The sequence below is a fragment of the Morone saxatilis genome, unplaced genomic scaffold, assembly GCF_004916995.1.
Source record: "Morone saxatilis isolate NCDOM2014 unplaced genomic scaffold, NCSU_SB_2.0 Contig14, whole genome shotgun sequence".
Lineage (NCBI taxonomy): Eukaryota > Metazoa > Chordata > Actinopteri > Moronidae > Morone > Morone saxatilis.
In genome coordinates, this window is record NW_023339696.1 from 7616723 (window position 1) to 7639310 (window position 22588).

General features: G+C 41.4%; 2 protein-coding genes across 4 annotated transcripts in view; one reads left to right on the forward strand and one right to left on the reverse strand.

Moving 5' to 3' along the window:
• Positions 1-14017, reverse strand: part of card11 (caspase recruitment domain family, member 11) — a 20001-nt gene extending 5984 nt beyond the window's left edge. The window contains exons 1-16 of one of the 2 annotated variants that reach the window (XM_035655720.1): positions 13607-14017; positions 6425-6624; positions 6113-6250; positions 5642-5818; positions 4523-4671; positions 4239-4418; positions 3512-3658; positions 3000-3125; positions 2638-2850; positions 2406-2534; positions 1624-1690; positions 1330-1538; positions 1053-1159; positions 814-854; positions 590-710; positions 283-484 (exon numbers count right to left, since the gene is read on the reverse strand). In XM_035655720.1, coding sequence (XP_035511613.1) covers positions 283-484; positions 590-710; positions 814-854; positions 1053-1159; positions 1330-1538; positions 1624-1690; positions 2406-2534; positions 2638-2850; positions 3000-3125; positions 3512-3658; positions 4239-4418; positions 4523-4671; positions 5642-5818; positions 6113-6250; positions 6425-6614 — 2196 coding nt within the window. In that variant the 5' untranslated portion in view covers positions 6615-6624; positions 13607-14017. Of the gene's footprint in view, positions 1-282; positions 485-589; positions 711-813; positions 855-1052; positions 1160-1329; positions 1539-1623; positions 1691-2405; positions 2538-2637; positions 2851-2999; positions 3126-3511; positions 3659-4238; positions 4419-4522; positions 4672-5641; positions 5819-6112; positions 6251-6424; positions 6625-13606 lie in introns of both variants that reach the window. The other variant, XM_035655719.1, reaches the window with a different exon arrangement.
• A 1342-nt stretch (positions 14018-15359) lies between these two features.
• Positions 15360-22576, forward strand: ap5z1 (adaptor related protein complex 5 subunit zeta 1). 2 transcript variants are annotated; one of them, XM_035655367.1, is made up of 18 exons: positions 15360-15481; positions 16114-16251; positions 16594-16774; positions 17131-17281; positions 17379-17491; positions 17607-17781; positions 17944-17997; positions 19016-19156; positions 19345-19382; positions 19559-19721; positions 19900-20078; positions 20220-20362; positions 20537-20655; positions 21093-21220; positions 21314-21411; positions 21501-21633; positions 21887-22101; positions 22188-22576. In XM_035655367.1, the coding sequence occupies exons 1-18, from the start codon at positions 15441-15443 to the stop codon at positions 22438-22440; spliced, it is 2463 nt and encodes an 820-aa protein (XP_035511260.1). In that variant the 5' UTR covers positions 15360-15440; the 3' UTR covers positions 22441-22576. The 2 variants fall into 2 exon arrangements, with proteins under 2 accessions (XP_035511260.1, XP_035511262.1); XM_035655369.1 differs by lacking the exon at positions 17944-17997.
• Positions 22577-22588: the final 12 nt, after the last annotated feature.

Consider the following 22588-nt stretch of genomic DNA (forward strand, 5'->3'; position numbering starts at 1 on the left):
TGTTTTATGTCATTTTTTTAGTCAGTCGATTAAAGATAATACTATAATTGGACAAGCAAACAAGAAAGCAAAGAAAATATAAAGAATAAAGTGTTTTTGATGGTAGAAATGCATTTTTGGTCTTGCATTTCTTACACTATATGTTCTAGGTTCTGACTGATTCTTTTCTATTTGTACAGCCAGTGGTTTAAAATGGACAAAAATTAACTTCACTAAACATTTAGTCATTTTACAGCCGTTGTGAACCTGGAGTTTAACCCATGCAGTGAGCAAACTACATACCAGCAGGAGGTGGTGGCCCTCTCGTAGCCCCACCTTCTCAGCAATGGAGCCTGACTGGACGGATGAGATGAAAATCCCACTCTCGTTGCCGCCAATCAGAGAGATATCCTTCAGCAGGTTGTCGCCGGGCAACGACAGCTCCTGTACCGGCTTCAGGGAAGAGCTGATCCTTGAGAAGGAGGACAGAGACGGACGGAACGGCCTGCACACCGACGTATAAATTCATACAGTTTGAATGTTTGAAAGTTGTAAGATTGACTTGTGATTAAATCTTGTGTATGTGAGTGCACGAGTGGCTGAACTGTACCTCTCCAGAGAGAGTTTCCTGAGGATATTGTTGACCTGCTCCAGGTCGTAAGTGTCCATCCCTTCTGACTGATGGGACGAAGAAGATGAGTGGACAGAAGGTGGACCACGCCCTTCGTCCTCTAAGTAAGGGATAGACAGTGAGATTAATAAAGAGAAGATAAATACAGTCAAAAAACACCATTAGAAAGAACATTTTGGGGAATGTGTAAAAGTATACTTTACCAAACTCCGTTTCCATGTTGTCACTATCAAAGTCCGAGAGGCTACAAGAGACCAAACATCAGACTATTTTGAAGCCATTCATAACAAGAAATTGAACACAAACCAGCCCAAATTCATAAAAAAAGAATTATATAAAGTGTCACACAACCATCTTCATCTAATTAATTAGTTAGTTGACACACACACATTATTTAATAGTGTATATCAACTGACATGTATAATCTGATGTGGGGCACTACCTGCGGGGGTTGAAGTCATGTTCCTTCTCCCTCTCTCTGCGATAAAGCGATGCTTTCTCTGGCGGCTCGGGGAGTGTGGACAGGATGCTGTCGTTACGGTAACGCAGCTGGTGATTTCACAAGAGAATCAAGCAGAAGTTCCAATTTTAGACTCGGAAACTCAAGTTTGTCAAGTCAACAATTTTTTAGAGCTTGGGAATGTATTTGGCTTCGATGGAAATAATACAGCAATTTTTTTATTTTTTAGCAAACACAGAACTAAGAGAGTAGACCTCACCATATTTGACCTGTTGGACGGTTCCACTAGAGTGAATGGGAGTGGTGAGGGGGATGGGGATGGGGAGAAGGTGGAAGAGTGCGGGGGAGCTGAGGAGGGTGGATATGTGGGGGACATCGGGAAGCTGGGTGAGGGAGGGAGGGAGTTGCTGTGGATGTTCGAGTTTGGCATCTGGATCTCCAGACAATCTCCTCCGTTGACTGACGGAGCTGAAAGTTGGAGACAAATGTGGATGAACAAACAAAGAAAATGTCATTGCTATGGTGGAATACGAGTAAACTATATGTGTGTTACCTGCAGGTTGAGTGGACTCTGAGATGGGAAGGTCTTTTGGTACACAGACTGGAGACTTAACTCTGTTCTAAAATACAAAACATCAAAGTATTTTAGTTACTGTTAAACATTTCTCACTTACAGCTTTCTATTGACAACATACAGTACAATTCCTCCTTGGCCATTGACTGTATTGGCTAGCCTTATAAGATTCAAAGAAGCAGCCCTGGTGCCCTGTTTCATCGGTATGTATAGAAATTGATCGGCCCATGTATCGTGTCAAGATGTACAAAAAAGCCTCTTGGAGCAATATCCTAATCCCAACCGGAAGTCAGCCATTTTAAATTTTATGTCCAAATCTCGTGCCATTTTTGACATTTCCATGTATTGTATTGTAACGAGTGAATTTGAACATGAACAATGTGCTTACATTTGATTCATAGAAAATAGTGGGCCTAAAAAACCTTTTTTGCACAAGTTCTAAGAAGCCCATTTGCAACTTATGCAAATGCCTTACAATCAGCGACGTATAATAATACTACCACAAATTATAGTTTATTAAGGAACTTCTATTTAGGTTATTTCTATTTATACTATTACTATTCATAGAACATTGCACCACAGGCTTGGGAGTTTGTGTCCCACACTGCAATACCTGCACATAACCAGCAGGAAAATCACCTATGTCAAATTTAGACTTTGAGATAAGAGTGTAATATTTTGATAAATATGTGCCCTGGCCTTTGCTATAATGTACAAGAAGTAAATAAATAAGTAAGTATGAGTAGTGGAAAGTGGCTGACCACTGGTCTGGTTCGTTTGAGGCGAGGCGAGAACTTATCCTCTGGCGACTCATCGCTGGACCATTCTGATTGAATTTTAAACCCCTCCCCTTGAGAGATGATGGTCGGAGGTAGGTCCCTCGGCAAACTCTGCTAAAATATGAAAGGAAAAAAAAATCATGAAAACATGCAAATGTGTCAAAATTGGACATTGGAAATATGTGCTAGCTGAACATTAACCATGTACACTCACTGACTCCCTGTGCATAACCTGGTCCAAAACACTGTCCTTGGAGAGCCGTCGAAGGCGAGACTCCAAGGTGGCTAGCTTGGCTTCTTTGCGTACAATCTCGATATGGAGTTCATCGCTCTTCTCCTCCAGCTCTCTGATCTGTTTGCGATATTTGTCTTTGTCAAGGAGGCTCTGGGAGAAGTGGTGCTGGGCCTCGTCTCTGGCTCGAAAAGCCTGAACCAGGAGGAGTGGAAGTCAGCAACAAAACAACAACAACAATCCTTCCTATTCATAAATACACACAAACAAGGGCAAAATTGCAAATGGTCATAATCCACAATGGCAAATAAAATATGTGTGTTTGAATGTATGCATGCTTTCACCTGGTCCCTCTCCTTCTCCACCTCCTCTAGCTGGATGGTTATGGTGTCCATGCGGTGGCGATACATCTCACAGTCCTTCTGCAGTGTGGAGCTCTTCAGCTCCAGATCCTCCTTCTCCTCCAAGTACTACACACACACACACATAAACACAGACACCACGTGTGGAGTTATTTATAGTTCATTAGAAAAAGGCAGATACGGGAAGAGAAACACAGAGGAGAGAGAAGAAAGGCCAGGTTACATAGAGAGAGGCCTGAGAGGGGAGTTTCTGCACAGGGTGGTTCACAGATGGTCTCATGGGCATTAAGCTCTTTGGTCATGGGTTTGTGTTTCTAGGGTGTGTTTTAGGTAACCTTTGTGTGTTGCTAGTTCCTTTACATTCAGCTGTTTCACAATCAGAGCCAAAAAAATGACACACTCCAAAAATGACAACTCACGAGACTACTTATCTAACATATCTTATCTTCTGTGTTGATAAGTACTTGCTTGTGTGTTTGTCGCTTGTTTGTTACCTTATCTCGTAGTTCCTCTGCCTGTCTGACTTCTTCATGGAGGTTATAGAGGCGGTTGACCAGATCCTGTCTGTCTTCCAGTGCTTCCTGTCTGTCATGCTCCAAAATATCAAGGATGGCCTTGTCTGATGCAGGTAGGGGGCCAGGCTGTGTGAAAAAAGAAATACACACATTGTTGGGTATGAACCTTGTATAACTGGCTGCTGGATCATTTGTACTGAACAGCTCACAGTGGAGCATTTAGCAGCAAAGGAGCCATATCTGAGGAGTTGGTGGAGACCAAAACAGAGCTAAAATGAGATGGGGATATTGGACTTATATAAGTTGGCTTGCAAGAAACATAACTCCAAATAAATGCTAATGCAGACACAAATGCTGACATGTTAGACATGTTAGCCATATCAACATTTTTACAGTTTGTTGCACTGCCCTGAAGTTACAAAAAAACAGTTAATACAGGTTTAGACTGTAAAACCGTTGCAGGTATTTACATGCTGTATGTTAAAGAATACAAATACCTAACAGTTGTTTCTGCACTGAAAATGACTGCAGTGAACTGAGTGCAAAAATACTTTGTACAGTGTAATTTGCTGGTCTTGTTCCTGCAAATCCTAATAAAATAAAGGCCAAAGCATTAAGTCAAAAGGTCCTCTTGTACCAAATCTACCATCCACAGGAAATGTTGAGATTTCAGTTGCTGTGTTTGTGTGTGTCAGGCAGGCCGTACCTGTATGATGGACTGCAGCTCTTGTAGTTTGATCTTGAGCATTTCGTTCTCTCTTTCCAGCTCAAATATCTGCTCTCTCTTTGGTCGGTTCTCAATGTCGTTCTTCAGCTTGAGACTCTGCCTCCTCTCCATTTTACACTCTTCCTCCACCTTGTTCAGCCTGTGCTTCAGCTGATCAATCTGTACATACAGAGGGGAGGCAGAGTGAATAACGACATATAGGTATTAGATTGAAGCTGAGAGTGAGTGAGTGTGTTTTCATGCGTTCACACGTCCATCAGTACCTCCAGCTGCAGATCTCGGCTCCTCATCACCGCCATGTTCTTCTCTTCGCTCAGCGTGGCGTACCTCATGGCCAGTTTGTAGTTTTCATCCTTCACCCTCAGCAGCTCATCGCTGTAGCTGTTTCTCTCTTCTCTTAACTTATTGTACCCTGGACAACCAACCATAGTCATTTATACAGTTGCACATGAGAACTATTAGATAATCATTGAAGAATCATTGCTAAATGTATGAAAATGTATGCTTAAAGGTATATATGTATATATACCATCATTCATTTTGAGAATTATAATAATAATAATTAATTATTTAATGTTAGAACTGTATTGGATATCAATATTCAAAATTCCCTTTTTTGAAAAGTATGTTTTCATTTCACATTGTCACTTTTCATGACAGTGGTGTTGCCTCACATTTCAGCCAGTCATATCTCCTGTCTTTCATAAGCTAGCAAGCTCAACTGCTAACACATTTAGCCACAATGTCAGTGTAATTTTAAATCAACCAACTAGCCTCTGTAAATAAACACAGTACGCAGATGCAGTATGAACCTTGTTCTCTTTAAGGCCTTAGTTTAACAAAGCTGGACAGGCCTAGCTACCTAGTCGGCTAGCCAGTGTGTTTCAGGAGGCACGGATGTGGTTTTAAGGATAGCAAATTCACCGTGACCAGGAAATTTGCAACAAAGTATCCATGCCAACTGTATCTTCCTCATTTAAGCTCACACACAATGTCTGTCAGACAGACATGAGTCTGAACAGCATTCTCAAAATATTTGTAGGATTTATTGTGCTTGGTGTAACAGCTGCAGATTTCAACTTCACAGGACATGATAACAAATACCACAGTGTCCTAGTTTCATGAATAGGCTTTGGTAGACAATGTGATTGGCAACTTGGCCTTAATAAACCCAACTGTGGTGCACCGAGCAAGGTAAACCAAGTATATGTGGTGGGGTAGCAGTTTCAGTACATGGTGGGAGGTTTTTGATTTGAATTTAATGTTCAATTCTTTGATAAACTCAACATCTATCAACAGCTATGTTATCAGAGAAACACAGATAGATGGTAGCTTGCATGTCATGGTCAGAAAATATCTAAAATAATAACATGTGTTTTTACTTTGTTGGAAGGCCTGAAGCTCCTGATTGGCCAGCCGTAGCTTCTTCTGCTCATCCTCCAGGGTGCAGTTCTTCCTGCTGAGCTCTACATGCTGTAGGGTCTTGACTTTGGACTGCTGCTGCAGCTTCATCACTTCATTCATCAGGAACTGGGTCAGACCCTCATGACCCTCCTCCACTGCAGTGAGGAAAAAGACGGCAGGTGGAGGGGAGAGGAGAGGAGGAGAAAAAAAACACATCCCAGATATCATACACCATCTACTCTACAATAAGATTGCACTTTTTGTTGCTTAGTTTGATGCAAATATCTCAATATAAAGACATTAAAGGTCTGCATGCTGTATTTGTTGCTTCAGTTCAGAAATACAGTATATTGCCCATTAAAACCCGTATGAGTCAAACTCTGAGGAGTAAAAGTTGTGTGTCCATGCATATATATGCGTGTGTCTGCATCCAAAGGTGTCAGTCTCACCTACGATGGTGGAGAAGCGTCGTGTGGGATCGTTCCCTGTGACCAGCTTGTACAGGTCAGGGTAGTAAAACTCCAGACTCTCCAGAAATGCCACATACCCCCGCTCGCCTTTAGTGTGGAGGATGTCAAGTAGACGGCCTGATAGCAGAGCGATTAATATACTTTAAGTTCAACACACACCAAAAAAACACCTACTTTCACTGCACACAATCTCAGGTGAAGAGGAGCAAAGTTGTTGTATAATGAATCAACAATTGCATGAAAGATATTATAACTAATACATAACAAAAAAACCCACATCCCTCTACTTACTTGTGCGGTTTGCTTTGGAGACGAGCAGCATGGAGTTGAGGATCTCATCCTCATCCTGTTCATCCAGGACTTTGCACTGGCGGAGGTAGGGGGTGAGTTTTGCCGGGGAGATGATGCGACACAGTTCGTAACGTTTGCACTCCACCTTCTCCCACAGCGCCTCCACATCACTACATGTCCCGTTTTCCATCTCTTACACCCTGAAAAGTAGTAAAAACCAACAGGGGCTATTGGCTATGCAATGTCATTTTGTATAATCACAACTGATGTATGCACTGCATGTACGTGTAAAGTCCATTTTCAGTGTATGTGCACTGGTGGCTTCAAGTTTCTACATCACACTGAATAAGTTCCAAACTATTTGTGACTTAACAAATCATGCTCATAGGCCCCGCCCATTAAAATCAGATTTTCAATGAGCACAGAGAAACTTTCCACTTTCAGAAGATGAATGTGAAAACATCCTTCTAGTGTCAAACTCTGCACATACATCATTCTGCACAGTGAAGCTCAAACATCACACTGTAGGAACAAGAAAAGAATACCATTTTTGAGTGGAGGGGAATTTAAAGAAATATTTTGGGGTATTTACATCCATAAAATGTCCTTAAAAATACTTAAATCTTGTCATTTGGGTTAACCAGATCAAGCCACTACACATATGCACAATTAAATAAATAAATTAACTCATTTAATTAACTGTTGACAGAGGAACTGATATCTGCAGTTGTACTGATGGATTTGTCCTGTGTAATATTTAAACGCGGGCACAAAATGGTGCCAACGGAACAAAGAGACAATTTCTTTTTGGTTCTGAGGAACCACAAGCTAACGTGACATGTTGTGCTAGTTTTCTTGTAGTTAGTTGTCTGCAAGCCACTGTTTTTAAAACACATGCTGTTGAAGTAAGTTTTCATTCATGCCACAGTGAATAATTATAATAGACAGTGTGAATTTGATGTAGATCATGTATATCATGTCATATGACTATATTTTTAGCTACACATGGATCTAGAGCTGGCACTGTCCACCATTTCTATCCAGACTGAAATATCTCAACAACTATTCGATGGATGGCCATGAAATTTGGTAGACCTTCATCGTGTTTAGGCAATGAATCCTATGACTTTTCTTCCAGCTCCACCATGAGGTAAATGTTTAAGTGAAAAAGTCCAACAACAATCACATTTAGTTATCAATTTTTGTCGTCAAAACTAATTTGCTATTTTAAATGTATTGTTGAAGAGAAGTAAAAGAGTATTAGGGTCTATATCAGAAATTCTCCTTTATATCTCAGCTGTAGCTCAGCTGTGAACTATAAAGAGACAAAGTAAACAAGCTTGTGCTGTAGCCCACAGCTGATGGGCACACAGTGTGTCAGTGTGTGGTATTTAATAGAAATGACCACACCAGCATCTAACCAGACCGAAGTGACATCTGCAGGTTTTCATACTGTTTAATGTCTCTGCAGCTGAGCAGCTATTCAGCTATCTGACTTTGTTTGTTTGCTCGTTCAACAAGTAGGAGAAGACGAGTGTTCATGGTTGTAATAGTAATAAATTACATATAATAATGGTGACACTGTTTCTAAATTAAATCAAAGCTAGTTTGGCATTTCATACTGTGATATTGATCAAGATAGACACCATTACAGCTAATATCAACCAATCAGTATGAAAATGAATATTTACAGGCATGTTGCATGTCATTCCTCCATGAACTGTCCATTCTTGATGAACCAAGGCTACATATATAATACACCATCTGTGCATGCTGGCAGGATGCTTCTGATGTCTGATAAACTTTACAAGTAATAAAAGTAAAACAACCTTTTGTTTTCTCATGATAACAGGTTGATTATCTCGTTATCTCTGGATAGTAATTAACTTGGCATTAAAGAATGCATTGCAAGTTCGAACTCTAAAGCTGTACATGGTAAACCGTATACCTGCTAAACATCAGCATGTTAGCATTGTCATTATGTCAGCATTAGCATTTAGCTCAGAGCCACCACTGTGCCTCACATAGTACGGCCTCAGAAAACTGCTGCTGGCATGGCTGTACACTCTTAGTCTTGTTTTTGTTTTGTTTTTAACAATTAAAAGGTTCCATGGTGAAGTGTAGGATCAAAATGTTCCTGTAAATGTACTGTGCAAGTATCAAAACCAATAATGCAAGTCCTAAAAAACACAAACAAACACCAGGACACTGATTCACAGCATACATGAATCCCTAAAATAAGTCAAAACATAACTTATTATTTACAACTGATTTGGTAATCCCTATGAATATATATCTGCAAAAGAGTGTTCGGAGGCTTCGTGAGGTCTAAAAGGACAGAGTGAACCTTTGCTCTGGGTCCCACACATTCTCCACTTCATCTGTTTCCCACAATAACACACAAACTTAAACCAACTGACGTCTTTCCATTTGCCTCTCCTTTTTTAAACTTTTCTACTCTATATTTCTACTGTCTCTATCTTCCTCTTACTCCCACTTGATTTCCTTTATCTATCATTTCATTCTCTTGTACACACACACCAACACACACGTACACACACGCTGTCCATGCATCTCTGGGATTTGCATGCCGTCTGGCCAGTGGGTGTTATCCTACAATCCTGCTTTGTGACTTGCAATCTACAGTTAGGCAAATCAAGCGTATCTGACGCCATTACTCATGTAAACACACACTTTTGCATACAACTGTCATCTGCACAGTGCATCTGACAATTTGAGCTTGTGATCTCACATTACACACACACACGCTAGTAAACGTATAGGCAAAGGCTGCATCTGCAATGTGTCAATAACTCTTATCTTCAGTCAAATTCAATGCCTGTCAGTGACTTTCTCTGTTATTACCTTTTCAAATATAAACACTCAGTCAGCGGACAAAATCAATGATGAGCTACTTTTCAAATGTACCCTGAGGCAGACAATATCACGCCCTCTCAACACTTGAAGCTATTATTTGAATCTGCAGTGTATATACTGCCACAGTCACAGCAGATGATGAAACCGCAAGCGCTCACACCAACATACACCCATGCACTCATGCAGAAGTACACAGTGCATGCAGACACATGTTGAGCACGCGCGCGCACACACACACACACACACACACACGCACAGACCCCTTCAGTAACCACATACATGTTTCCTCTTCTCTCTTCTCTTATTTTGGAGTTCATTACCGAGAAAGCTCATCCTTGCTTCCTCCTTTTCAAACCAGATGTGAGTAGTAGCTCTCTTCCTGTATTCTGTTTTAATCCTCTCAGTCGGCCGCTTTTGTATATAGTAATGTGGTCAGGGGAGAGGATTGGGTTTTTTAGAGCAGCGTGTATGTGCGTGTGTGTCCTCATACTAAATCTTGCATTTTCCCTTTTTTCAGTGACTGCAGACTTAAAAGAGGCAGACACACAAACACAATGTCTGCCTTGCAGGATTCCCTGCTCAGTATTTGAACTGAACTGAACCGCTCTGTCTTTATGTCCCTCATCCATTTCACTCACAGGGTTGTTAACAATGACATTAGCACTGTGAAGACATGTTCAGCTATCCTGCTTTTTGTAAGTGGAAAATCATACCCCTAACTTTTGTATTAAGTCAATATATAAGTCAAAACCAAATGTTTTCAGTTTAGTATTTAGTATTTCTATATTCTGTGTTGATGACCACCATTTTGTCGACAGAGAACGTACAGAACCAACATTGTTCAAACCAACTTAACATCCTAACGTAACTCCTCATGTACATTTAACACCAGTCAGATGATGGTACGTCGCAGGACTATGCAACTATAAAATCACAGTAAAGTCATTCCAGTGTGCGGTGGTTCATTTTGATTTTCAACTAAACATTTATTTCACATATGAGCATATTCCAAAATCAAACTGTTGTAAGAACTTCACATTAAAGTATGTATGACTTCCTATGAAAGGGTAAAAGTGAGAGGGTAAAATACTACTTCAAATTTAAATAGAATTTAAATTTAAATACAGAATAAATACAAACTTTTTTAAAGTGTGTTTATATCTTCTGACTTTTCCTGTTTGTACAGTTTTGCAGCATCACTTATTTAAGTTAAGACCAACATTTTCTTGCTACAAAGACAATGACAGTGTTTTAAAATAAGTAAATTTTACACTAACATGGATTTTATTACATTTTGGAAAAGAACATAATCAAATGCACTATGATAAATAAACAACCGTGTTGTGATGGAAAAACTGTGAAGAAGATGTACTACTCGTACTCGACGAAGAGCTCAGGAGACCTTGATGACATGTGTAACAGTGCAGTTGCAAACCCAATTCTGAAGATTATCCTGTTAGGGGATATTTAACAGAAACCAGATCCAAACAAGACCTACACGATCTACTAGTGTCCCAAACATGGTCATGACTCTGATGATCCAACTAGGTCGTGATTCCAAACAAACTAGCCTACCAAAAAGCCTACAGACACTATCCTAAGTCCATGGTCTTCTATATCAAAGTACTATGATATGTTGGATGCTCAGTGTTCATCAGCTGCTCTGCATAGTCTAGTCCTCCAAACAGTCAGAGAGGAGGACAAATGAACAAAGAAGAGGCACAGGCTGTGACCTGGGACCTCCTTTAGGTTTGTAGACATCTTCACAGTGGCGAGAGGAGCACACGTGTGATATGAGCCTTGCTGGTACCCTGCAGCTCCCTACAGCGTCTGCACCCAATGAAGTCTTCATGTAATCTTTATTCTTTCATATGTATCATTCTCATACACCACAATCATTATTATTGATATTCCATTTAATTATTTTATTGTTTTTCATTCTTATATTGCATTTGTCTGTGTTAATACTTTAACAGCTGCAGTAACTTAGCATCCCTAAAACAAGTCAATAACTTTTGTATTGTTGGTTCAGTTTTTAGTGGAGACATTAAAGGTTTAATTTATCATTCATTCATTTAAAGGTCTGTTCATCTGTTTTTGATGGAAATGGTTTTCCACTATGCTGGTCTAAATATCTTTTCATCCAGCTGTTGAATCTGTTCATTTAAACCAAAGACTTTCTCTGATGATTGCTGTAAATTTAACACAGTAGGAGAACCCCAAAGGATCTGCGTGGAGTAACTGCGAGACAAATATCAGTAATTTCCTCTTTGTTTTCTTTGAAATGCCAAACACGTATGAATTTGTTTCACAAAGTGAGCCTCATTGTGACCCAGATTTATTACACTCTCAGCCAACCACAACTACATTCTGCAGAACTGATGTCAGGAAGCCCAAACTGTCCATCACAATATAATCTAATTTTCCAGAAGTAAGTGTGCCACTGAGCCACAGACTATAAGCAAGTGAGTTAAGATTATAGTGCAGTGCAATATAAAATAGAGAACCAAAATGTACTGAACTTGTAGTACATTTTATTACATTTATATTACGCACATTTCTCTAGCACATATGGTAAATGTTTAGGTTATTCCGGGTAGAAAACGACGGTTTGATCTCTCTAAAGCTTCATAATTCAGTGAGTTCAAGACAATTCAACCCAGTCTGTGTCAGTGAGACCAGGCTCAATGACTCCAGGGCTGTGTCCAGGCTCAGTGTCAGCGCACTGGGCGGACTGGCTGGTCAGTGAGCTGATAGGCAGATATGATTGGTTCAGGTGTACAAACCATCATAAAGGCTCCATTGTCCAGCAGAATAGTTGAAGCTTATGGGAATGTGATATGTGGGCTCTGTCTGCGGAGAGAGAGGGAAGACAAGACCCGGCTCCTCTAAAGGCTGACATGTGCAGTTTGCATGATTTGCATTTCTTTAAAAAAGGACGCAGTCAGCTTAATTTTAATATCCTACACACAAATAGACATTTTGATGGTTTTATGTTCCATTTAGTTCAGTTTTTAGAATTTACATTTGCATCAAAGAGAGAGAAAAGAGAACCGAATCATGTCTTCCTATGCTGTAATTTTTCCTTAATAATACTGCTTAATACTTTATTGGGAAAGTATTGTTTTCTTGTGTATAATTCTCAAAAGGAGGAGATCTTTCTGTTTCTTAAAACATATTGCTAAACAGTCATACTTGAGCACAACAACAAAACAAAAAGGTTGAGATCAATGCATCGTAATGAATAAGCAGAATGCAATCACATCAGTGTAACTGCACTGCACTTGACCTCTGCGTCTCTGTCTCCCTGCATCTCCTTGATTCTTCTTCACTGGACCCCATTGTCTTCTGCACCTGGTGCTGGAATCCCAAACATTTTGATGATGCCAGATAATGAGCTCGATGATGACAGAGCAACTGAGCGATTGTGTTACCAAACTTATAACTTTCTTCATTTATAAGCCAAGAGGATTTCACAAAAGGCAAAAATACAGGTTCATTAACTACATCAGATAAACATAGTTAGTTTGTTCAAAACTCACATCCTAATCAATAGTTTTCAATAGTTTCAACAGTGTGCACCCTTTATCAGTAAGTTCTTCGAGCAGCTTCAAAAGGACAAACACGCAGTTACTACAGTTCTTTTAATAGTCTAAGTGACTTGGACATGTGCTGTACTCTTTAATAGTGACGCAAATATACAATAGATACAACACCAAAACATTCCCTTCCTTCCCTTATAGGGTTATATTTTACAGTTTAAACACACCATTTTGTTTTTACCATCTACATCTGCACTGTCAATATAAACCCTGCACGCTGTGTATACATACACATACTGTACATAAACATCCACTTTATGTATATTTATTCAATATTGATCTATTTGCACTATTTGCATTGTTTACAACTTACAGAAACACTTGACTTGTATACAGACATTTATCTATGTTGTTGGTCACTGGTGATTTTAATACGCTTATGTATTTATATGTAGGCTATTGTGTGCATAACAGCCCTGTCTACTCTTTTTTTAGCTTTGTTCTTAGTTTAACTACTCAGGAGTCAGTCTCCTTTTAGCCTACACACGCAAAGTTGATTCTGATGACACACAGTTGTGAGGTTGTCAGGCTGCGGTGATAATGGGTGTAATATCACTTCTCGGCTTCTCAGTTTTTCCATTCAAACTGGCGCACGTTTACATACCTGATCGGCAGCAATTTTTAAAAAAACATATATATTCCTTTCTGAATGCATCAGCGCGTTTATGCGTGGACGAAAGAGGATTGGAGTTATTTTACATACCTGAGCTGCGGCGGACGAGTGTAGCCCAAAGAGTTGAAGGCAAATTAAACTCGGCCGAGGTGTGGTGTTGCCTCTTTCTTTTTGTTGTGTTGTTTTTCGAAATCACGAAACCGGTTATTTCACCATAAATCCAAAAGGCTCAGGTTGTCTCCATTTATCCAAGAGAGAGAGAGAGAGAGGGAGAGAGAGAGAGGACTTTTAAATGAGCTGAAGAGCGCATGGGAGCGTGGCCCCGACGCACTGCCTGAGATAAAGATAGACAGACAGAAGAAACAGAGAGAGGTAGGCAGACAGAAACAGAGAGAGAGAGAGAGAGAGAGAGAGAGAGACTGGCAGACAGACAGATAGACAGACAGTGTGAGAGAGAGCGGAGGCGGGCGGTGTGAGCTCAGATGGAAATAACAAGTTCGGTGCAGAGAGGTGAGGAAGAGCGCCAGCCCGCTGTCTCTGTGACCTGTCTTACTTTATGCTCTGCGCCTGTCACCAGACACAGCCACACAGCCGTATACAGAGCCACATACAACAGTCATACAGTCACTGAGGGCTTTAAGTAGGCTAAGTTAATAATTATTCAGTAGGAAGTGTTTTATCACCTGTGTGTCATTCCGGCGTATCCAACCTCAGTGTTTACTCCTTCAGCTTTATAGGTGACTCTTATCTTGGAAGATGGAAACTTAAGTACAATTACTTTCACTGGAAATGTTGTAATTTAATAAATATCTTGCATTACAGGCACCTGCTTCGGAATAATGCGCCTTAAATTGCCGCTATCAGTTGTTATCACCATTGTAATACGCTCTGCACCTACAGGCTGTCCAGGAGGTGCATGTCTTCAAGATTTTACATGCACAACATTTTGTATCAAATATGTTATAAATTAAACTACAACAACAATGTATATATTTGCTCTATCACAACCAACTCTAACAATAAATGAATACAGTGCTAATAATAATCCAGTATAAAACTCATCTGGGCTATTTTTCTGCACCATGAGTAGCTTATATTCACTTTCATTTCTTCAGCTTCATTTCACTGATAATGCTGTTTGCTTAAGTGGTAGTTTCAATGCATGCCAATTAAATGTAATGGAGTATTTTTATATTGCAATATTGCTAGGTAAAGGATGCTTTGAATTGCCATTCCGCAAAGTGAGCACTGTAACTTTTAAAGAGTCTACTTTTTATAATACTTAAGTAAACATCTGAATGCAGGACTTTTCTCGAAATTGATTATTTCATGGCATTTCATTTACTTCAGTAAATAATCTCAATATTGGTGGATTCAGATCTTTTTCATCATCAAGAGTAAAAATGCAAGGTATCAAAAATGTAATTATATAAATCAATTTAATTAGCTGAAAATTTGCATTTAAGTATTTGAATCAATTGCCGAAAGCTTGCTTCTGTAGTATGTTTGCAACCTATTAAAAAAAAGTGGGTGTGCAAGAACAATATGCAGGCTTGGTCCTTTTTAATTTGCATAACAGTAAAATCAGATGTGTTTAACTAAATTTTTAGACAATGGAACTGTTGAAGAACAACAAGTCAAATAAGTCAAATACTTCCATCAGAACAACAGAAAAAAAAACACACACACATTTCTCTAATAATAATTTGTTGTTGTTAAGTTGCAGCCCGATGTAAAGCTAGAGATTGTGGTTTGATGTGTACTATGGCTCATTATGGCGGAGTGCTGCTCCATCACGTCTCCGCGGTGAACACGGAACCAAAGTGATGGTCATGTGATTCCATTCAGGACTTCTTTAGCGACCGCACTGTTTACCTTCCGGTGCGGGCAGCAGTAGCGGAGGACTGCACCACTTTCTCTCAGTATGTACTCTCACGGCTCCGAGAGTTTAATTAAACAAGCAAGGTAAAAAGAAAAGGGAGCAGTGTGTGCGTGTGCGTGTGCGCCATTTCTTCTGCTAAGCTAACTATGCTAACGCTAGCGAGCCCGTCGGAGCATTGTTGTGTTGTTTGAGCTCTTTGACGTTATTGTTATTTAGCGGTACTTTGACAGGTGTTTGTCACAGCTAGGGCTGCCGCTAACAACAACCTTCATCCTCACGTCTGTTGGTTTTAATAGTGTAACGTTAGTTAACTTAATATGTTTAAAGCAGTAACGTTAAACACAAAAGAGGAACCAGCAAACTTTGTTTTCGTGAGACTGTAACCGGAAATACTGGATATTTATGTGACTTTTTTTCAGCTAAACGACCTCAGGGATTAAAGTTTATTTATTTACGGAGGGACAAGGCACATTCATTTAGCCATACAGGCTCATTTTAATCTCAGTGTCATAAACAGACAGTAAAACAATGACCTAACCATATGAGCTCGTCCCCAAAATCACATAAACACAGACAATAGTGACACAAAGACATAACCAGGGGACATATAAAAGACACTGAAGGATCAACAATCAAAAATGGAGTTGATTAATATTGTGTCAGTCGATCTGGTGGCACAATGTCTAACTAATAAGTCTGTGCGTGTCCTTTCTAGGGAGATCCAGGAGTCTGAGCTGCAGAAGTTTTACAGCAGATTAGTGAAGCTGCTCCAGGGGAAGGACTTCGGTCACGAGACTGTCGACTCGCTGCAGAGACTGCACCTCATCCTCTCTGCCTCCAAGTACACCAGGACGTAAGAGTCTACACCTCCCATACAGGACGCACGAGCCACAGTCCATTCACACCCAGTTTAATCTGCTCATGTTAGACCTGTTGATTCGTTCACACTTTCATGTTGCTCCTTTATTAGTCTTCCTTCATCACTCCCCCATCCTCTTCTTTCCGTCTCTGTCCTCCAAACCCCCTCATCTGCCCACTCAGGTAGCAAGCGGAAAAAACAAAGAGCCACAATGCCGACCTTCGCCTTCCCAGTCATTAATCATATTCTGATTCTGTTCCAAACTCTTTAATATTCAGTATTAACTTTTATTCACCTCTGCCACCGTCCTGTCTTCTCTGTTGTCATTGACCGAAGGTTGCCTCCGGAGCTTCAGAAGAGGGTCCAGTCGCTCCTCTCGTCACCTGCAGAGCAGCTTCAGGTGCTGAGCTCCGCTGTGCTGAGAGAGACACCACCTCTCTCTGGTCAGGAACTGAACTACAACCAGGAGAACGTCAGTCAACTGAACAGCCACGCTGCTGCCCTGCTGCTCTCACAGGTAGGCAGCAGTTCATACGCGGTGTTCACCATAAGACATTGTTTGTTGCCTCTCTAATTGTTGGTGATTATTGACTGATTGATTGATCCACTAGTCATTTTGCCACAACTTTCTATTCAGACAACATGGAGTGGATTTTGTTTAAAGAGTAAAAAAGCACTGTAGTTTGTTTTGGTGTCCGTTTGCGTATATAGAATTGTATAATAAAATTGTTTGGTGGCTGTAAAGAGAGAGAGACAGACTGTTCATGGATTCAGCACACAGTTACTTATTAACACATAAAGGAGCTTGTTTTGTTTTCATAAATCTACACGTATTACTCAAACACTGTCTCTTTCTAACTGTAACCCCAACAGGCTGGATCCAGGGCTGACCTGTCGTCTCTCTGCGCTCAGCTCCTTCGCAGTCTGGAAAGCCGGTCGTCAGAGGGGCCATCTCACTCGCTCACGCACACCCTGCCCATCCTCAACACCATCCTCACACACAGCCCCCAGTGCCTCACTGAAGGTAACAGACTAATTAAAAAAAAAAGCCAATCAGTGACCAAGAGGATATAAAGCAGAAGTTTTCACACAGTTCTTTCTCTCCACCTGACTTGCTACAGATCAAGAGACACTCTTGAGTAAAAAACTTGTCGACTGGCTGCGTTATGCCAGCATCACTCAGGGAGGCGGTGCTTCCTCCGGAGGATTCTTTACCGGGCCCAGGTCACGTCAGGTGAGCGATCTATTTTCATATTTACCCTGTAAAGCGCACTCTTAAGTTATTTTTTCACATAAGCTTTACTTCTTTAATGTCTTTCTATGTGTGTGTGTGTGTGTGTGTGTGTCAGCCGGCGCCCATAGCAGAGCTGGATGGGACGGTGTCAGGGGATTTCTTCACTGTGCTGTGTGTGGGCCAGGGCTTCACTGACGACCAGTGGATGAACGTCTATTCCTTTTCCATGCTTCGCCACTGGCTTCTCACCTACCACTCTGTTTCCAACGACAGCACCACAGCTGACACTGGTATGACTTTACCACCAACAGAAACCACAACCCGTTGCCATCCCATGCTAGACAGGCTCATTACTTCATGTATAGCTACAAAGTACAAACAAGGAACATCAGCCTCAAAGTATCGACATGGAAGGCTGTAATTCACTCGCTGTGTGTTTTCATCATCTCCAGCAAACAGGCTGCAGCTCAGCCTCTCCCTCTCCCACTCCCACTCCTTTTCTAATGGTAAGACGTGTGTTTTTGGACCTTCCCTGCATGCACGTGCCTCTGAGAGGCTGTAAATAAGCAAAACTCTCACTTATCTTCTGTTTATCTTTAATCTTATCTCAATTCTCCGCACTTGATGTGATCATGACTCACAAGCACACTTAAACTAACAAACCATCCCCCCGAGAAATGCTGATCTGTGACTTCTTGACCACACTTTCACGGGGGTTTGCGCCTTTAAATCTTCCTTTTAATCCTCATGAGTTTTTAAACATGAATGAATCACTGTGATGAATGACTAATACACTGCTCTGACAGCGGCCACATGGGATGTTACTATGCTAAACATACATGCGGCAAAGAGCTACTGAACCTGTTGCTTGTGCTGTGTGTGTAGTATAAAGCCAGACTCTGCCCTTTACTATTTTGATTGTGTCCTCTTGACACTTCTGTGAGTTGATGTTAGTGGTCTCAAGGCTTATTTGATCAAAGTACCAGTCCCTCCAGGGTTTTGCAGGCTTTTTTGGGGATTATTGCGGCCTAAAATGTCTGATTTTCTAAACATTTGCGATGTTTTTTTCCAGGAATTGGTTACATTTACAGTAATTTTGCCATCACAACTCGTCACTTGGTGCTTTTATTTCTGTTCGTGCCGAAAATAGACTTGGTCTTCAAACACAGCAGCACAGTGACATCTGGTGGTTTGTAAAACTTGTAGCACCCCTTTAAGACTGGAGCCGAAGCCCTACAACACTCAGTGGTGGAAGAAACGTATTTTCTTGTACAATGACAAAGTTTCTACACAACTTCTCACAAAATCACATAGTTGCAGATTTATAGCTTCTGGTGGTGGCTAGTTCCTCTTGACTGAAACATTAGTTTACAACCTTTCCAATCTTTGTAACTCCTACTCTCTGTTCAGATTTGGCAGCAAGCAGTCCGAGAATACATTATCTGGAATTTATTAGAATATATCATCATTTCTTTGAGGAGGCTTATAGTCGTGACCTCTCGTTCCTGACCTCCCATGTTGCAGATGACCGGTCGGAGATAGATGGGTCGGTGGTTTCTATGGTTTCAGCCACGTCCTCCTCCAGCCGACTGCTGCCTCCAAAGGAGCGCCTGAGAGAGAAGGCGTTCCAGTACTGCCAACGCCTCATCGAACAGAGCGATCGCAGTGAGTGTGTGTGCATTAAAGTAGTGTGCGTGTGTGAGTGAGAGAGAAAAGTAAGTCAAGTAATTGTAAATGCATATTTCAAATGAACAACTTCTGCACATGAATGGTTATCTATTCTTTTGTATCTGTACATTATATTTGACTGTGTTAGCGTGAACAGTTTGGATGTGTATTCTTCTTTCTCTCAGAGGCACACAAAAGGATAGATGCAGACCTGCAGAAAGCGGTGAGTCTGAATATCATTTAACACAATCACTTTACTAATATTAAGGAAAGAAATCCACCCTAAATAGTCATCCATCTGATGTATTTCCAGTACAGTAGCAGTAAAAACAGTCAGGTGTATAATATTGGTTGGAAACACTGTAAACCTTCTTGTCTCTGTCCTGTTTCTTCTCTCAGTGTCTGGTGGAGGCGGTGTGTATCCTGGACTGTGTGTGTGTAGAGGACGCCTCGCTGGTCTACAGAACGTTCCCGTGCATCAAGGCGCTCTTTGGTCGGCTCAGCTCAGACCTGTCGTTTGCCAGAGTCATGCTGCCCATAGCACAGTTCTACCTCAACCATGGTGTGTGTATACACATCAACATGTCCATGTGCTCAACTCCACATATGTCTGTATTTCTCCAAATCACATAGTACATATGTTGTACATAAGCAGAAATACGGATGCATATAAGTTAAAATTCCCGTATTTGACTAATACTGAAAGCATTGGAATTTTAAATGTATTTGAACGTATTTAGGTGAGATGGCTGCAGTGGATTGTGAGAGTGTGTGGAACCTGGTGTTTGGCCGATTCCCTGCCGAGCTGTTCAACGACCACTTCCTGGCACATGAGCTTCTACGCTTCCTTCGACTGAACCTCGAGAGCCTGCAGCTCCGAGTCCCACAGTACACCCACTCCTTCCCAAACCTGCTCAAGGTGAAAACCAAAGAAAACTCATCCACACAGAGATCTTTTCAACTGTTCTCACACACCTACTGTAGGCTGGAGAGGAGTACATTTTCTACCAAGTGAGGGATACACAAGCTGTCTGCTTTCTTTCTCTGTTTGTCTATGTAGTTGTTAGCGTGGGACAGCCCGGCAGCAGTGGATGACTTTGTGGATTTGCTGCCCTCTCTGGTGACAGCTGGGACTGCAGTGGAGCTTCTCCACACTCTTTTGGATCTGCCCTGTCTCTCTGCCACACTGGTCTTGCAACTTAGGTCCTCGCACACATCAGAGCAAAACTTCCTTAAAAGTGTCCAAATTGCCTACTAGACTGTTTTGACCATGTTCCTGTTTTTTAACACCATCTCACTGGGTTTGTGTGTGTGTGTGTGTGTGTGTGTGTGTGTGTGTGTGTGTGCTGTGTGTGTGTGTGTGTGTGTGTGTTGCAGGTCAGCTTGTTTGCCCATCTCTGAGCCAGGCGGGCGTGGCCTCCTGTCACTTGATGCATTTCGAAATCCCTCTTTCCGAGGGCTTTTTCTCTTCCTGCTTCGAGTGGAAGCAGGCTCAGGTAATCACAGTCACACAATTAAAGGAACAGTTTGACAATTTGGGGAAATCATTTATTCGCTTTCCTACAACCCCCAACCAGCAGATTGTAGCAGATGCTAGCTGTTCTGCCCTCTTTAAGCTAAGCTAACTGGCTTCTGGTTGTAGCAGTTGTGTAAGAGTGGTATAAATTGTTGAACATTTTATATTGCTTTTATTATAATAAATTATATGAATAACGTGGTGTATTCCAATTACTTCTTCCTGTGGCCAACATGGGGCATTGTTTCCACAAACAGTGATAAGAATTTTCCCTAGCAATGTTGACTGTGGTTGTTCAGACTGTCATCAGTGATTTTGAAGGTTCACTGGGGAAAAGCAGCTGGCAAATTTTAATCTTTATTCTGGAAACATTGCTAATAACCCATTTAATCACTGTGCTTTTTTATCTCTCCACAGGTGACACAATTGACCGTCTGGGCACACTCCATGAGCTGCTAGCTGAGGTTGCTGATTGGCCGAGAGTTGTTCAGTGTGCCCAGACTGTCCCTGTGCTGTTGCACATTTTTTTCAACACAGTCACCACGGTGAAGAGATTAGATGTTCATTACAGCTGCAACTACTGCACGTTAATATGTGTAGTTTCAGTTTATAAACGATATGTGTGTGTGTGTTTCTAGGTTGCTGATGAGAAGCTTTTAGCGCACTTGGTTCTGGTCATGCTGGAGAGAAGCAGCCTCCTCCTCATCATCCCTAAATACATCAAAGAGATCCACAGGTAAACGCATACAGACGAACTTAAGTGTTTCTCTGCTGTATGTCTTCACCCTGATCTTCTCACTCGCTCCGTCCACTCTCTCTCTGCAGGGTGTTCAGCTGCCACCTGCTGAGGCTGTGCAAGCTCCACCCATCTCTGGTGGTGGACCAGTCTCATGAGCTGCTGGAGTTTGCCGGAGCCACAGCCAACGTCTACAGCAAAGAAGAAATCTACACACATGTGGTAATGAAGCTGTGACAGAACTCTGCATGAGACAGACGAAGGCTAAGAGGAGAATCTTGCAGATTTTAAAGCTGATACTTTTTCCTTTGTGTATTTTGGATCCCGTTCAAACGTCACTGCATCTCATATCTCAAGCTGTTCTCACATCTCAGCCTCTTTTCCTGTGTATTGAACTATGATCAAATATCACACTAAACAGTGAAATGTGCCAAAACCTGACACTGAAATAATATTTCACTTGTTTGGCTTTCAGGTGTGGGTGCTGGGAGAGTATCTCTCTGTGTCATGTGACTCTCGCTGCTCCGTGAGGCTCATCACTTCCTGTTTTGAGGCGTTAGAGGCAGTGCTGTTTGAGGTCACTTCATCTGCCCCACCACCTGGAGCGGTTTGCCCTGCCCCAAGAGTCGTTACCACTCTAATGAGCGCTCTGGCTAAGCTGGCATCACGATCACATGACCTCATACCCAGGTGTCTGACAACCATACAGATGGATTTATTCATACAGACACACAGTATGTAATGTAATGTAATTTAATTGTGTTTGTCTATTTTAGGGTGTCTCTGTTCCTCTCCAAGTTAAGAACAGTAACCAGAGGCGGGTCAGTTGCCTGGTGTTCCGATGAAGAGGACCTTGTTGCCATAGTAACGCGAGGCGAGGAGTTGTGGTCGCTGCTGAAGGCCCCCGGTGTGGCTCAGAGCGTCCTGACCCCACCTCCACATGTCACAACACCCCAGTGGCACCGAGACATCAACGTGGCCATGCCACTGCGACTGCGGGCCCTCACCAACCTCACACACTCACAGTGACACACACACTCACACACACTCACACACATAAATCAGTGAAAAGAAAATCAATTCACTCATGAAATGGGCTTACTATTGTATCTTGTTTAATTTTTGTACATTATTTTTGTAAATAAATCACATTATCTGATTGAAACTTGGTGTTATG

What these genes read in the sequence shown, in the direction of transcription:
- ap5z1 (XM_035655367.1), top strand. Translation starts at nt 15,441, where the DNA reads ATGTACTCTCACGGCTCCGAGAGTTTAATTAAACAAGCAAG. An exon ending in ACAGTTCTACCTCAACCATG is followed by an intron (nt 19,722 to 19,899) that starts GTGTGTGTATAC and finishes GAACGTATTTAG; the next exon opens with GTGAGATGGCTGCAGTGGAT. An exon ending in TACATCAAAGAGATCCACAG is followed by an intron (nt 21,412 to 21,500) that starts GTAAACGCATAC and finishes CTCTCTCTGCAG; the next exon opens with GGTGTTCAGCTGCCACCTGC.